This window comes from Pangasianodon hypophthalmus, chromosome 10, assembly GCF_027358585.1.
Source record: "Pangasianodon hypophthalmus isolate fPanHyp1 chromosome 10, fPanHyp1.pri, whole genome shotgun sequence".
Taxonomy (NCBI): Eukaryota; Metazoa; Chordata; class Actinopteri; order Siluriformes; family Pangasiidae; genus Pangasianodon; species Pangasianodon hypophthalmus.
The window spans coordinates 15,887,971-15,904,023 of record NC_069719.1 but is presented as its reverse complement, the minus strand read 5'-3'; the positions used below and the strand labels follow the sequence as shown (position 1 = coordinate 15,904,023).

The window sequence follows — 16,053 nt, the reverse complement described above, 5'->3', positions numbered from 1 at the left end:
CTGTAGTAGCTGTACTAATAGGCTCACATGTAGCAACAAGACTGGGCTGCAGTGAGCTCTAAGCACAACTGTGGGATTCAACCACAGACTATATATAAGATCTGAGATGTAGTCTAGAGTACAAACCAGAAGTACAGCAAATCAGCTTGTGTGCCACTGGCTTGTTGCTCGGTTTTAGTGATGATGGAAGTCACAGTGGTGTGAGTGATCTCTGTGACACCTACTATATTACATATTTATTTTTGTGCTGATTTATGGACTAAACAGTTATTGAACATAAATGTTACAGTGTGAATAAAGCAGGTCTTGCTCATAATTCATAGAATATGATCCTTCCATTAATTATTTTTGAAAACGCTGCCACTCAAATCCAGTTCAGTTGAGTAGCCCATTTATTTTAAAATATTTTTAGTGCTGTCATATACTGACATGAATTAAAGGAGAATTCAAGCCGAATTCAAGTTCTTCTGTTTGAATTAGAAGAAAGGTTTAACTGTTTTAAATAAATAAATAAGAATCAACAAGAATTTAATTAGGTTTTGAGAGATGAAAATGCATCAAATTTGCTGGCATGAAATAATTTAAGCTGATGATTTTTTTTTTTTTTTTGGTGCTTCATTTGTTGCTTTTGGATATACAAAACATGATTCATAGATTACATAGATAGGGTTAGTTTTTAATTTTATTAATATATATATTTTTTAAATCAACCCTGAAATGCAGTATTGACGCAGATGTAAAAGTACAGATGAGCCATGCAAAAGCTTGCATAAACTTTTTTTTTTAAATTTAACACAAATTTATGGCAACAAGACATTTTGTTCACAGATATGAACAAAAAATGTTTTTGTTAAGATATTGATAGTAGGGGAAATTGATATTAGACAATATCAGGTATCTTTTTAATATCATGGGCTTGGAAAATACTTTTTCCAAGATAAGAGGATAATTTCTCCGAGATGTCAAGGCAGTTGGCATGAGCCTTAGCATAAAAATAACTGCCAATATGAATAAAAATCTGATGAAGAAGAGTTTGAGGCTGCTAGGACTTAGGAGCTGTTCCGGCACTGCTGTTGATTATGATCATTTGTATGAAGCGTTTTCATCTCTCACAGCTTACATAATGTAATGTTTGTGTACAGTAATGACACATTGTACTGTATTCTTAAAGTGTAAAACTGTACTTGTACATAACTAGTTGTACTTTTACATGATTAGTTGTGATTTAACCAAGATTGTAAAATTATTTATTAGTTATTATTTACATTATTACATATATTGTGATAAAGAAGAGCCACTGAGCCACATTCATGGCAACATGTCCCTTGTTCATATGTGTGGAAAATACATAAATGTGGGTGAAAGACAAATTATACGTGAAAGACAAGTTCGTATGTGTGAAGGCTAAGTAAATATGTGTGAAAGGTAAGTTCATATGTGTGAAAGGTAAGTAAATATGTGTGAAAGGTAAGTAAATATGTGTGAAAGGTAAGTTCATATGTGTGAAAGGTAAGTTGGCCGCTAGGTGGCGCCGAGTTTTGGCGCTAAACCAAACACCTCACGATCTCTTGAACGGGACCAAATACTTCACTGGCTGCTAATTGTTAACGTCACTCGTACAGTTACACTAATTTTTGCTGCTTTCCGTCAAGTAAGTCAGTCAGACGAAGTACTGCGGATGTCTAAATGCTCCGTAGCAGCACTGAAGAGGTAACGGCCGGATACAGTTCAGACACCGGCGCAAGCAGCTTGTCCGGTTCTGAGCGCAGCTTCAGCGCAGCTCCGCGCAGGCGGCAGGACGATGGCGCACCGTCCCCGTCTCCTCTGTCCAGCTCACACACACCACACAGCGCTAGCTCCTGCTCCGGTCCTGGATCAACCTCCACCTCTGTAGCTGGTGTTCAGACAACAAGCGTAACCAAAACTCCGGCTACAACAGGTAGCTACCGTACTAACCAAAATTAGCTTAGACAGCTAACGTCACCTCACAGTGCTAGAGCTATCGGTTTAGCTTTCCAAGTAACCCAGCTAAAAGTGACCCGTTAGTGGAACGTTGTGGGAACGTTTGTTTTGGGTTCCTGAAATGTTCCTAGAGCAGATTTTATTTTGGACCCGTCTGGTTTTCCAGGAAAGTATTTCGTGTGTGTTTCGTTGTGTATTAGGGTTCAGAGGATGTTCCCCTAATGTTTACATAACTTTTACATAACCTTGAGGTAACCCGCGATGGTTCGGAGAAACCTTTAAAACATTTGAACCTCTCGGGAACCTAACATGGAGAACATTCCCCTAATGTTAGGGAACGTTCTCTGAACCATCCCTACACAAACCTGTTACTGTACTGACCCGAACCCCAGCTAACCCAGCTTATTGGTTGCCAGAATGTTCTGGAAACTTTTTTTTTTTCTGATACTTTATGGAGAACAAATCTTTTTTTAGTTCTCGGTTGGTTTTCTGTGAAAGTTTTCATTATGGATATACAACATTTGTGTTTCATTGTATATTATGGTTCAGAGAAGGTTCCCCTAACGTTCTGGTAACCTTTAAATAATTTGAACCCCTCAGGAACATTACTCTAACCCTGGGATGGTCCTTACACAAACCAGCCTTAGACACACCTGTTACTGCAGTGACACAGACCTGGTTGGTTGTCATAAGGTTCCCATTATGTTTGTGTCTAATAAGACAGGACTGGTACACTCACCTTCCAATATAACAAGCTACACAAATAGGTACTGTATAAACGTACTAGTAATAATAATAATAATAATAATACATGTGTACATTTTGTGTTTTTATTAGTTACAGATGTGTAGGAGCTATGAAGAGCTATGGCCAAATAACAAGAGACACAAGAATAAGCACAAACTTGCTGCTTTTATTTAACATGAGTTTCTATATGAAAATTAAACCTAAAAGCAACCTCTGGAGAACTTCATGAACTTCCAGTAAGAGAAGGTTATGGGAACGTTAGTTTGAAGTAAAAAAAAAAAGTACCTAAAAGCAACCTTTGGCAAACATCCTCATCAGTTGTCTCATAATCATAATAGGAGGTTGTGTTTTAAAGTTCCCAGGAGGGTTCGGGAATAGCTCTGACTTTGTTAACCAGAAAAGAATGTACCCTGAATGTTATGAAATGGTTCCCAAAAAAAATAACCAACAGTGAACCAAGCACTATCATTAGGGAAACATTCTGTGTTTGCTGGGTAGTTAGCATTATTTTAGCAAGAAACATTTTGTGTCAGTTTGAGACAAAGAAAGGCAGGAGCACACCTAGGTTTGGCTAATTATAGGACAAAGCTGCATTTGCTAAATCTGATTTGTTCCTTGATTGACAATTAGCTCTGTAAAAACATTATTCGTTTGGCTTCGTAGTTGCTCTATTGTTCCTAAATGGGAGTTGGTCAAAATACACTCAAGGCTACAATGATGGCTTAAATCAATATGAGCTAGGTACGATTCATTAAGTCTGCATGTTCTGAAATTAATAAAATCTCTCAGAGATGGGATGTAAGGTCAGAATTGTTGGGATGGCAAGGCTTATTTCAAGGGTGTCAACTGCCATTCTATGCCACCCATGTGTCCAAACAGCTGTACTGAGCAAGAAGAATTCATATTTAACATATCAGGCTTGGTGCAGAGCCTAATGTTTATACTTTCACCCATATTTAAGCTTGTGTGTTCAGGTGTGAACAGGGTGAACTCGTCCAGCTCTTCATGGACTGGTGGTGGGGTCTACAGTTCTCTGTGCAGAAGCTCAAGCACTCCTCGCCTCAGGAGAACACCAGGCTCAGCTACGCGCACCCTGCTGGGACCAGCTCTACAGAGGGAGCTCAACAGTAAGTGAACAAAAAAAGCTAAAAGAAAATATAGGAAATATTGAAAAAATTTAACCAAGCTTTAAAACAGGCTGGTGTCATACTATTTTACAAATAAATCACAATTTAGGATTATGTGAAGGGAAGTTGCAGGGCAAATTTGGTGCAAAGGACAGACATCAGGAGGCTCTAACCTACATATAACAATTTGAGCTGTATGAGTAAAGTACACCTACAGTTAGAGCTACCAGAGTGTCATGAAGGTGTCACAGTGGCACAGTGGGCGAACGTCACACACTCACACCTCCAGGGTCCCTCACTCTTGAGCTTGAGTTACTGTCTGTGCGGCGTTTTGCATGTTCTCTCTGTGTCTGTGTGGGTTTTCTCCGGGTTCTCTGGTTTCATCCCACCTCCCAAAAACATGCCACTAGGTGGATTGACTACTCTAACTTGCCCCTAGGTGTAAAGGAGTATGTGAATGTGTGTGTTGTCCCATCCAGGATGTATTCCCAGTTTTCCTGAGATAAGATTCACAGCATCCCTGAACAACATATAGTGCTTATTGAAGATGAATGAATAATAAAAAAAAAAAACGTTTATGTATAGAAGAAAGATGGTTTTAACATGTCATCATCTTAGTGCAGTAGACACATTCAGATTTGTCTGATTTCCTGAGTACTTCCTCAGTGGAGGAAACTCACTTCATGGCACGGATTCCACAAGATGTTGGACACATTCCTTTGAAATTCTGGTCCATGTTGACATGTTTGCATCACGTAATTCCTGCAGATTTTTCAGGTGCACTTTCATGCTGTGACTCTCCTGTTCTACCACATCCCAAAGGTGTTCTATTGGATTCAGATCCAGTGACTGGGAAGGCCACTGAAGAGCACTGAACTCATTGTAATGTTACTGAAACCAGTTTGAGACGATTTGTTTTGTGATATGGTGCATTATCATGCTAGAAGTAGCCATTGGGAGATGGATAAATTATGGCCATGAACATGGTCAGCAACAATACTCAAATAGGCTGTGGCATTCAAGAAATGAATGATTGGTACTGACAGGCCCAAAGTGTACCAAGAAAACATTCCCCACACCATTACACCACCTCCACCAGCCTGGACTGTTGACAGAAGGCAGGTTGGGTCCATGGATTCATGCTGTTGGTGCTAAATTCTGACCCTACCATCTGTGTGCCTCAGCAGAAATCAAGATTCATCAGACCAGGCTACATTTTTCCAGTCTTAAACTGCCTAGTTTTGGTGAGCCTGTGCCCACTGCAGCCTCAGCTTTCTGTTCAAAGTGTACCAAGAAAACATTCCCCACACCATTACACCACCTCCACCAGCCTGGACTGTTGACAGAAGGCAGGTTGGGTCCATGGATTCATGCTGTTGGTGCTAAATTCTGACCCTACCATCTGTGTGCCTCAGCAGAAATCAAGATTCATCAGACCAGGCTACATTTTTCCAGTCTTAAACTGCCTAGTTTTGGTGAGCCTGTGCCCACTGCAGCCTCAGCTTTCTGTTCTTGGCTGACAGAATTGGAACCTGATGTGGTCTTCTGCTGTTGTAGCCCATGTGCCTCAAGGTTCCATGTGTTGTGCATTCTGAGATGTTTTTCTGCTCACCACAATTGTACAGAGTGGTTATCTGAGTTACTGTAGCCTTTCTGTCAGCTCGAACCAGTCTGGCCATTCTCCGTTGACCTTTCATCAACAAGACGTTTCCGTTCACAGAACTGCCACTCACTGGAAGTTTTTTCTTTACTGCACCATTCTGAGTAAACTCTAGAGCAGGAGCCACACCTGAATCCACCTATTTAAAAATTCCCCATTCTGGTGGCTGATGTGAACATTACCTGCTTCTGTTTTTTCACTGCTGCCACATGATTGGCTGATTAGATAATTGCATGAATGAGTAGGTGTACAGGTGTTCCTAATAAAATGCTTGGTGAGTGCATTTTTTAACTAATACAAAAACATCAACAAATACAGTAAACTCTGGTTGTTTTGCCTCTGTGAATTGTGTTATACAACGTAAACAAAGTGTCATGGGGTTTTTGGTGAGTGTGGAAAAAAGCGCTGTGACACTGGAACAGCACAATAGAGACGGCACAGGCTTCTTGGCTATGACCTCTTCTCTGAATTTGTGATACTTGAAGACGAACCATGATCCTGCTTTGTTTGATTGTTTTTTGTTTGTCCAGCCTTGCTGGGTCAGGATCACCTTGCTCCCAAAGAACACTAGGCGAAGGTAATGAAAACTGGGAGATTTGAGAAGAGTGCATCATCATGTTTTGACATACACTATTCTCTAAATCCAGTGACATCTTCCTCGTCTGCATCTGTGTGTCATGCTGCATCTGTAATCGTGGCTGTGGTGGAGGGCCGGGGTTTAGCCAGGGGAGAGATCGGCATGGCCAGCATCAACACGAGGTCCCCTGAGTTGGTACTCTCACAGTTTGCAGATACTGGGACTTATGCCAAGGTGAAACTCCAGTGAAGGCTTTCTGTCCTTGTTTGACACAAGATTTCATAATATATTTAGGTGATATATTTTGCCAATAGTCTAGTTCAGGGGTTCCCGGACTAGGGGTTGATTTACAAATGTGGTCCCAAGAGAAACTCACAATCTCCTCTTTTGTTTCATTCATTTTACAAATGAATATTAGAAAATTAAAGACGGATTTTGTGTGCTAATATTTTTAAATGTTACCGGGAGTTACATTCGGACAAGCCACTTTTAAATTAATATGTGCTATTTTAGTTTCCTGACATGCTGCACTAATATAGTTCTGCAAAACATGACCCCGTTCCATCTACCTCCGCTAAACAAATTAGCGTTGTGTCTCAGATTGCATACTTATGTACTAATCTAGACCGTTATTGATTATTAACACAGACTTGTTTTCCGATTTACAGTTTGAATTTTAAAAACCTCTCGTGTGGCTTCAAATCTACCGAAAGGTCTGTTTTGCGTACCAGCTTTCTGGATTTTCTAGATTAGTAAATACTTTTGAATGTAAGGTCAGAGTTTCTGAGAAGCAGCTCATGACAACAGTCATGACAGAGGCGGAACAATTTTGAAAGAGACAGCTTATCGGTGTGTTTAACATCGCTGTGCATATAATCGCTAAACATTTTACAGTTCGACTTGGAAACCTGACAGACAGGGATGTTTTCCAAAAGGGATGCCACTTTTAAATATTCTGGATGTACATAAGATATGCAGTGAGTGTGTGAATAATAATAACAGTCACATTACCACTGCTTCTGCACACGCGTACAAAATCATACGTCAAGTTTAAACCAGGCTGCTTTGCGTCAGGCCGTATTACACCACCCCAGCATGGATTATTTTTCTACAACAGCACAACACTTCCCATTAGATTGGTAAGTCAAAGAATATTCCTTTGGTTTTTAGTCACATACAGTACACATATGTACACTACTGGCATAATAAAATGTTCAAATGTTACAGTCATCTTATAAATATTATATTTGTAATTTAAAAAAAAACATAAGGTTGTAAGGGTTGTAGAAAATTCACAATGTCATTTTGGGGTCATTTTGCCCAAAAAGTTTGGGAAACCCTGATCTAGTTGATCATTTCAATACAATAGTTGATAATTTCTATAAGGTAGTTGATCATTTCCTTACAAAATTAAATTTGCAAATTGATTGACTCATTGATTTTTAGTTACATTCAATATAACAAGGTTAATTTATCATTTTTATCATTAGGCTGTATTTAAACACTGAGCGCTTGAGTAAGAAATTCTAGTGTTTATGTGTCAAAACTCATTTCAGGTAATTACCAAACTGCATATCTTAGTGCCTCTTGAGATTCTCATGCCAGACACTGCTAGTGAGAAAGGGCAAGGAACCAAGCTCTACAACCTCATCACAGAGAACTTTTCGGTAAACGTTTGTAGTAAATGTGTAGGCCTGTCACATAGAAAACTGCTTAGATGTTGCATGTTTAAGGCAGGAGTCAGAATTACTTTTGTAAATTTTAAGTGAATGTACACAAACTCAGCATGCAGTATGAACACTAATGAACATTTCTGATGAAATTATGCAAATGTGTGAGATGTATTTTGTCGATTATTAGTTTCATATATTTTATTCTACTACACCATTCTACTTACAGTCTGTAGCTTTCACTGCAATTCAAAGGAAGTACTTTAACGAGGGGAAAGGACTGGAGTATATCCAGCAGCTCTGTGCGCCCGAGTTCAACACTGTTCTAATGGATGTACAAACCAAGTATGTATGACATTTATTCACTTAGTGAATGTTTAATTTTGATATAATACAAATAAGATAGTTTTATATATACACTATGTGAAAAGGTTCCTTAATCAATAGTAAGTGTTAAAGGAAAAATCCACCATGAACAACCTGCATATTATTCTTTATAATGAATACAGTGGCATTATAATTAATCTTCAGTGGCATCCAAGACTTATTATATAATGAAATTTTGAGTTGACATTTTTAGTTTAAACTTCTTTCAGCAACGTTTGTCTATTTTCATCTCCGTTAATGGTTTCCTACATTGCCCACAATGCTGTTCAACTTCCTGACAGTGGTGGCAGTGGGATTTTGCTTTCACTTCATCTCTAACTAAAAAAAAGTGATGCAGCAGTGCTTTAGTCTGTCCAGCTCTCTCATGTCCTCGTCTGTACACTCTGGGCAGACAGATAAGTTTACCAAAACGTATACTTTTAATGCTAATATGGCCATCATCGCCATTGTGCTCATCAACTCACAGACAAAGCTGTCTGAGCTGTGTTGCTGCTGTAACTCATCACTGTGTCGAATAGCTGCATTGCATTCTGGAGCTTTGAGTCCAATGTTTGCTGCATCCATTACTTCTACAAAATAGCACCAGAATCGCTAAGCACATCACAAATATTTCTGTCAACATATTGATCATTAAATGTGTTTCAGGGTGCACTTTACCTTTAATGTCAGTCTGTAGTCAATAATGCACATGAGTGGTGTGGATGTAGATTTGAGTTGTTATTATAATGTTGCCTTTCTGCAGGTACTATTGTCTGGCAGCTGCAGCAGCGCTCCTTAAGTACTTAGAGTTCATTCAGAACTCTGTCTATGCTCCCAGATCTCTGAAAGTGAGCTTCACCGGCAGTGAGCAGACTGCCATGATTGACGCAGTCTCAGCCAGGAACTTGGAGTTAGTAATTAACAACAGGGGCCACAGGTTAGAAAAGATAAGCCAAACCATTCTCCATACATTCTTCACTCTTTCTCTTCTTTATTCTCATTGTCTTCATGTCATTGCAAAATCCTATTTTTGAATATTCTAATACTAAATATGTTAGTAATAGCATTGCTACCTTAGTGTTCACATGTTTTAACATCAGGAGTGAACACACTCTACTTGAGGTCTTAAATTACACAAAAACACCAGGTGGTGAGAGGAGGCTTCGCTCTAACATTCTGGAGCCTCTGTTGGATGTTGACACCATTAACACACGACAGGACACCATACAGGTAGAATATCCACACCAAGTGGTTAGACAATAAGAAAAAAAGATTTTACCCAGCATTGTGCTGATCTGTTTTTAGGAACTGCTGCAGGGTGAGGAACTCTTCTTTGGTCTCAAGAGTGGTGAGGTGCTTTCGTTTTTCACATTGTTTGCAAGAAACTGATAACCAATTTGACTGAGTTTAATGAGCGTTGCTGTTTAATTTACAGCAATCACACAATTCTTGGATATAGATCAACTGCTTTCTGCTCTTGTGCAGCTCCCCAAGCAAGAGACGGTACAGTGTGCTTTTTTTTAAAAAGTGTATTTACGTGTACTGTATGTATATTGCTCATTTAGGTCTTGAGCTAAAAAAGTTTAATCTGTTTATGTTTTTTAAAAATGTAAAATTCTACAAAGAGGAGATTATAATTTTTGCACTCCTTTGTTCTGGCTTTTTGCATGGGTCAAGTTGGGTAAATACTGCTGAGAAATGTTAATAATTTTAATAATTAAAAACATCCAAGACAAAGTTTATCTGGGTTGCTGCATTGCACCATACAGTTGCCAGGTTATTAGCTACCCTCACTGCCCTTATACCATATAGGATCATGTAGTAGGTATACAATTACTGACCATAGCCCATCTGTATTTATGCCCAACTCTACCTGTCCATCAATGAAAATGGACCACCATATGGTATTATTTGGGTGGTGGACCATTATTAGCAGTCCCAATTAATGCTGATGGCTTTTAGACCATATTGGTTTAAATTTTAGAATTGTGCCATTGCTCTGGCACCAAAAAAATAGTTTTAAGAATGTATAGAAAGTTATCCTACTGTAAATAGTATGACATTCCATTTAGACATGTGATTTATGAAAAGAAAAAATCAAGAAATATGCTAAAATTCTCTCCTTCTCTTTCTTGCCTGTGATCTAGGTTGAAGTGGCTGAAGCAAAGATAATGCAGGTCATTCAGCTGAAACACACGCTAGAGCTGATTGAACCACTCAAGGTCAGAACAGGTCACATCAAAGTGTTTGCAGATATTTTGATCAGTGATGGAACTAGGGAAATTTATATACTGTATATAATTTGTATGGTATGGTCAGTAAGTGTTTTTCAGTCATTTTTCACAGATGGTGTTGAAGGACGCTAAGACATCCTTACTGAAAGCTTATTACACTTCACTAGAAGATAGCAGGTAATAAACACTTCATACTGCCTTATATGAACTGTTGTATTTGTGTACTGCTATATTTGAATTTGAAGCACATGAAGTCTATAGTCTAAAATCATATTACCTGAAGCCCTTGACTGTATTTTAATATACTTGGCTTGAAAAAACCTTTTACACAGATACTATAGGTGGAACACTCAAGAGTAAAGTGCTATTTTTAACTTGCAGCACAATTAACCTTTTCTTAAACTTTTAACTTTTGTTGGTAGGTTTAACAGCATTTTGGATCAAATCAAAACAGTGATCAACAATGACACCAGCTATATGAAGGGCAGTCTGAATATGCGCACACAAAAGTGCTATGCTGTACGCCCTAATGTCAATGAATTGCTAGACATTGCACGTCGAGCCTACACTGAGGTAGTGGATGATATAGCAGGTGAGTGGCTCATGTTTAATATCTAAAATGACCGTCATATGTTTGAAGGACAATAGTTTTATTAGTAGTGTCTGTACTGTACTCTACTGGTACAGGATTAGTAGATCAGCTAGGAGAGAAGTATGGCCTTCCACTGCGCACTAGTTTTAACACTGCTCGAGGTTTCTTCATCCAGATGAGGCTGGAGGGTTTTGGCCTGCCTGATGGACAGCTTCCAGGAGAGTTCATCAAAGTGAGGCCTGATCACCTAAACAAATTAGTGCTACATTTAACTATACACTACATACACAATTTTATTAACCCAATTATTTTTATTGCTTATTAACATATTCAAACATATGCAATTGACATTAAATAGATGAAACACATGTGAACATGACCTGTGTGTGATAGGTTTTAACTCACTGCAGGTAACTAGACAAAAAAACAACTACAGCTTCACTACGTTAGACCTGATGAAGATGAATGATCGCTGTGATGAAGCCTTGAAGGAGATATTTCACATGTCTTACATGTGAGCATTGACCACATATACGCTGTGTTAGACATTATATGTTTCAACAATACAGGTTTCATCTAAGCTGTCTAATTAGCACACTTCAGATATCTTTAACTACTTGTAACTATTTTTCAGTTGCTTTATACATACGTGTTTTTTTTTATAATTTATAATTTTGTGTTAACCACCATGCTTCTGTTCTGACCAGCTGCATTATGGAAATGCAGATAATTTGATGTTTCAGTCTTCTTCTACATCTCTGCAGTGTGGTGTGCAGGTTACTTAATGAGGTGTATAAACACATTCACTGCTTGTATAAGCTCTCTGATGCTGTATCCATGCTGGATATGCTGCTCTCCCTCGCCAATGTTTGCACTATTTCAGACTATGGTAAGATTAGACTCCACATACAGATCTATCTAAATATACTCCAGTATTTGTTGTCTTATGGCCGCTGACATTTATCTATTTTACATAATTATATATTTCACTCTGTGTTTGTGCCCCAGTGCGCCCTGAATTCACTGATACACTGGCAATAAGACAAGGCCGCCATCCGATTCTGGAGCGCGTTGCTGGCCAGCAGCCCATCCCCAACAACAGCCATATCTCTGAGGGAAGCAACTTTGTTATAATCACAGGCCCGAACATGAGTGGCAAGTCCACTTACCTCAAACAGGTGGCCCTCTGCCAAATCATGGCTCAGATAGGTACCCAGACTTGCTATTTTGAATCAGACAGTATTTGACTATATTATTTCATGTACTGAAAATATAACAGTGAGATTTAGTTTTCCCCTTCACCTGTTCGTCCATGTTTAATCATCTGTATTTACAGTTCAGTGCATCTGTAGTGCATGTGATTACCACAGACAAAAATTTTGACTTGTTATCTTCTACAGAGTAAAGATCACAAAACTTCCTTACTCAAAACTCACCTTTGGGGTCTGAGAGCAATTACTGAAATCTGTCAATAAATTATTAAAAAATGCAACATAAATAAATTCTAACAGTAAGGATCTTAGGATGGGCTGGACAATGCCTTACCAAAGCAGTTCTTATGTGGTCCACACTTGAGCAATACAATAATAAGTAATTCTGGTAACTTACTGGTAAGTCTAATAAATTCTGTAAGGATTTGTGGCATCGTTACTCAGTCAGACTAACAAGAACATGCTGGTAACGCATAACCACAAATTCCTTTCTCTGAAAAAGTAGTCGTATCTCTGAAAAAATGAATTATAAAGAACTGAGCAATTATTTTTGGAAAAATGTATTTCACATAAACTAGTGCTGGATTTTAGGCATTGCCACTTCACAGCTTCCCTGTATTCACATAGGTTTCCTCCGGGCTCTCTGGTTTCCTCCCACTACCCAAAAACATGAAGGTAGATGGATTAGTTGTGCTAAACATGCCCCTATGTGTGAATAAGTGTGTGAATGTGTGAGTGCATGGCGCTCTGAAATAGACTGGCATCTCACCCAGGATAAATTCTCCCACCTTATGCCCAGTGTTCCTGGGATAGGCACTGGATCCACCATGGCCCTGACCAGGATAAAGCAAGTAATCAAATTGAATAGTGCTGAAATTTAATTAGATTTCTACTACAGTTGAGTTTGGAGTAAACAAGTTTCCATTCTTTTGTCAGTACAGGGAACATTCTTCTCTGTGGACAGATGAAACACACTGCAGTATTCCTTTAAAGAATGGCTATTCTGAAAAGAAAGTTTTTTAACTAAAATTTACATTTGTTCATTTTTACTGGTACACCTCTCTGTTCTCATAATTTTTGCCTTAGGATCATTTGTGCCTGCTGAATTTGCCTCGTTCCGTATTGCTGATCAAATATTCACTCGGATAGGAGTAGACGACGATTTTGAGACCAACTCATCAACATTTATGGTTGAGATGAAGGAGGTTAATATAAAGTGACCATATGTACAATATTGTAGTGCATTTACTATATCTATACTAATTTTCAGTGTACTGTTAGGTGTCCTACATAATACACAATGCAAGTAACAGGTCACTCATTATTATTGATGAGCTGGGACGTGGCACTAGTGCAGAGGAGGGCATCGGAATTTGCCACTCGGTTTGTGAATTCCTCATCAATCTGAAGGTAGAGTGAACTGGTTATAATATGTTTCTTAATATGGTAGTGATAACATTGCTTTTCTTATTGTGAACAGTATAAAAATCATTAAAAACAAGCCGCATCAGCCAGAATGTGTTCTTTCTGGGTCTTGCAGGCATTCACTCTGTTTGCCACCCACTTCCTGGAGCTGTGTCAGTTGGAGAGTCTTTACCCCAACGTAGAGAATCAGCACATGCAGGTCCAGCACATGCGTGGGACTGAAAACAGCGCAGAGAGTGTGGTCTACACCTACCTCCTGACTCAAGGCTTCTCTGAGGAAAGCAACTATGGTAATCTTAATCAAACAAAGGGCAGGTCTTTGAGCTCTCATACATTTGACAACTACTTGATAAAGTAGAATTGAGTCTGTTTGCTGAATATGAAATAGCGATAAGTTATAACCGAACGGTCAGTTAACTGGACAAAGTTTAAAAACATTTGTTGTGTTACACTCATCTGTTGTTACATATTTTACTTATTTTACTGTTTGAGGTATAAGAGCAGCAGAGAACACCTCATTTCCACTGTCCATCATCCAGGAGGCCAAGGCTATATCAGCCAAAGCTAGCCAAAAGTTATGGGTAAGGTTGTATTTTAATGTCTTTGGGTGTATGCTTACACTGGGCCTCATTTATCAATCTTTTGTATTGTGTGTAAATGTTGCATAAGCCAAACTAAACTAAAATTTTCCACCGGATTCACAAAAGTTTCAGAAACACTGATTTGATTTTCTTTGTACATCAACATGGATATGTTGATCACCCATCAAGTGCAAAGTGTGTTCCAGACACAGCTCATTTGCAATTAGTGACCCCAAAAAACTCAATAAAAGGTCAAGTGCATAGACAGCTGGGTGCAAGAAATGAACAATCAGGGCAGAAGTGGAATGGTGTCTGCTAATAATAATAATAAGCAATTTAAACTCAGCAGAATAATCCATATATAAATTGAAGTAATCCATGCAAATTTGAAGTCAATCAAGTCGAGGTTTACAGTAGTTAGACTTCTTATACGTTATACAAAAGTTTTTTTCAGAATTTACAGGATTTTCCTGAAAACCTTACCAAATAACTGCACTTACCAAAACTTTACCAAATAACTTTATCTATGTCTCGTAGGCTAAGCATCATAGCGACCCAACCACCCTGCGACAAGGGGCAGCGTTTCGTCTCGCCACCAGATTGTTACAGACGGCCCGAAACTCCAGGTTGGATCCAGATAGTCTCTGTCTTTACCTAAAGGGCCTAAAAAGAAGCTATGAAGCTGAGTTAAAGGACAGCTTAGAGTCCATGGACACAGAGGAGTGATGCCTGCTGCACCTAGACTAACAGAAATGGACTGGATGCTAAGATCTTAGCAAGCGCACACTGAGTAAATCCAGTATCACAACTGGTGACTGAATTAGTTGGGTTAATGGAAATATTTAATAAATTTGCGCAGATATTGTTATGATTTTGTTCTCTGGTGGTACAAAGACAATTAAAAATGCTCTGTTGAGTTATCCTCTACAGCATGTTGAGTAGTAAATGCTAAATCTAATTGGAAACTATATATGGCTTTCCTACTAAATAGAATTGACTAAATAAAATATATTTTGTTTAGTTGATTTTAGTTATTGCTAACACTGTCCCAGCTTTAACTGTATTGTAGTGTGTTGAAATGTAAACTAGAGGTCATTAAAAAACGCAAATGCATCTTTTGAGCATTGCAGTGCATTAAGAAACCTATAAAAATATAATAACTTGGGTGGCCTGATCAGTGCCGTACAGTTGCAGGACAGCAGAGCTGCTTTTGAGGAGACAGTGCAGGACAGCTAACAATTGAGTGACAGCCCAGTTCTGGCCCACATTTACTGTTTTCATCTGGTCAAAATAATGGAAAGGAATGGCAATGTGCAACTAAATAAATAACTTCTGATTGCCTTAAAAGTGCAACATCCAGCATATTTTTAATATATGTATAATAATAGCGCTTATGAAAAGTAGTGATAGACGATAAAATGCATGCAGTTTTGAGTTTCGTAGTCAATGCTTATTGTAGGATGCTTAAACAGTATGAGAGGAATGTTTTTAGCTCCAGTACCCTGGTTGAGTTTGCGGTGGGTCTGGCACTTGTCCCACAAGCCGTGACAATTCACCCCACATGGGACATGCAAAACCCTGCAAAGACAGTAATCCAAGCTCAAGCTGAACCCAGGACCCCGGAGCTGTGAAGCAGCAGCATTGCAACCCACTGTGCCACCATGTCACCCACCACACTTGATGTGTTGGAAGCAGGAAAAATCGGCAAGTGTAAGGATCTGAGTGAGGCCAAATTGTGATGGCTAGATGACTGGGTCAGAGCATCTGCAAAACAGCAGGCCTTGTGGGGTGTTTCCGGTATGCAGTGGTTAGTACCTACCAAAAGTGGTCCAAGGAAGGACAACTGGTGAACCGGTGACAGGGTCATGGGCACTCATGGCTCACTGATGCGCGTGGGGAGT

General features: G+C 39.0%; 1 protein-coding gene across 2 annotated transcripts; it reads left to right on the top strand.

Moving 5' to 3' along the window:
* The first annotated feature begins 1,537 nt into the window (after positions 1 to 1,537).
* msh4 (mutS homolog 4) lies at positions 1,538 to 15,265 on the top strand. Of its 2 annotated transcripts, XM_026933730.3 has the most exons (21): positions 1,538 to 1,939; positions 3,684 to 3,836; positions 6,144 to 6,307; positions 7,630 to 7,740; positions 7,973 to 8,088; positions 8,873 to 9,046; positions 9,210 to 9,339; positions 9,415 to 9,457; positions 9,545 to 9,612; positions 10,257 to 10,331; positions 10,456 to 10,520; positions 10,766 to 10,935; positions 11,031 to 11,167; positions 11,346 to 11,449; positions 11,700 to 11,824; positions 11,944 to 12,144; positions 13,233 to 13,351; positions 13,428 to 13,556; positions 13,687 to 13,861; positions 14,064 to 14,152; positions 14,690 to 15,265. In XM_026933730.3, exons 1-21 carry the CDS (start codon positions 1,687 to 1,689, stop codon positions 14,876 to 14,878), a joined length of 2,790 nt encoding a protein of 929 aa, XP_026789531.3. In that variant the 5' UTR covers positions 1,538 to 1,686; the 3' UTR covers positions 14,879 to 15,265. The 2 variants fall into 2 exon arrangements, with proteins under 2 accessions (XP_026789531.3, XP_026789533.3); XM_026933732.3 differs by lacking the exon at positions 7,630 to 7,740.
* The last annotated feature ends 788 nt before the right edge of the window (positions 15,266 to 16,053 follow it).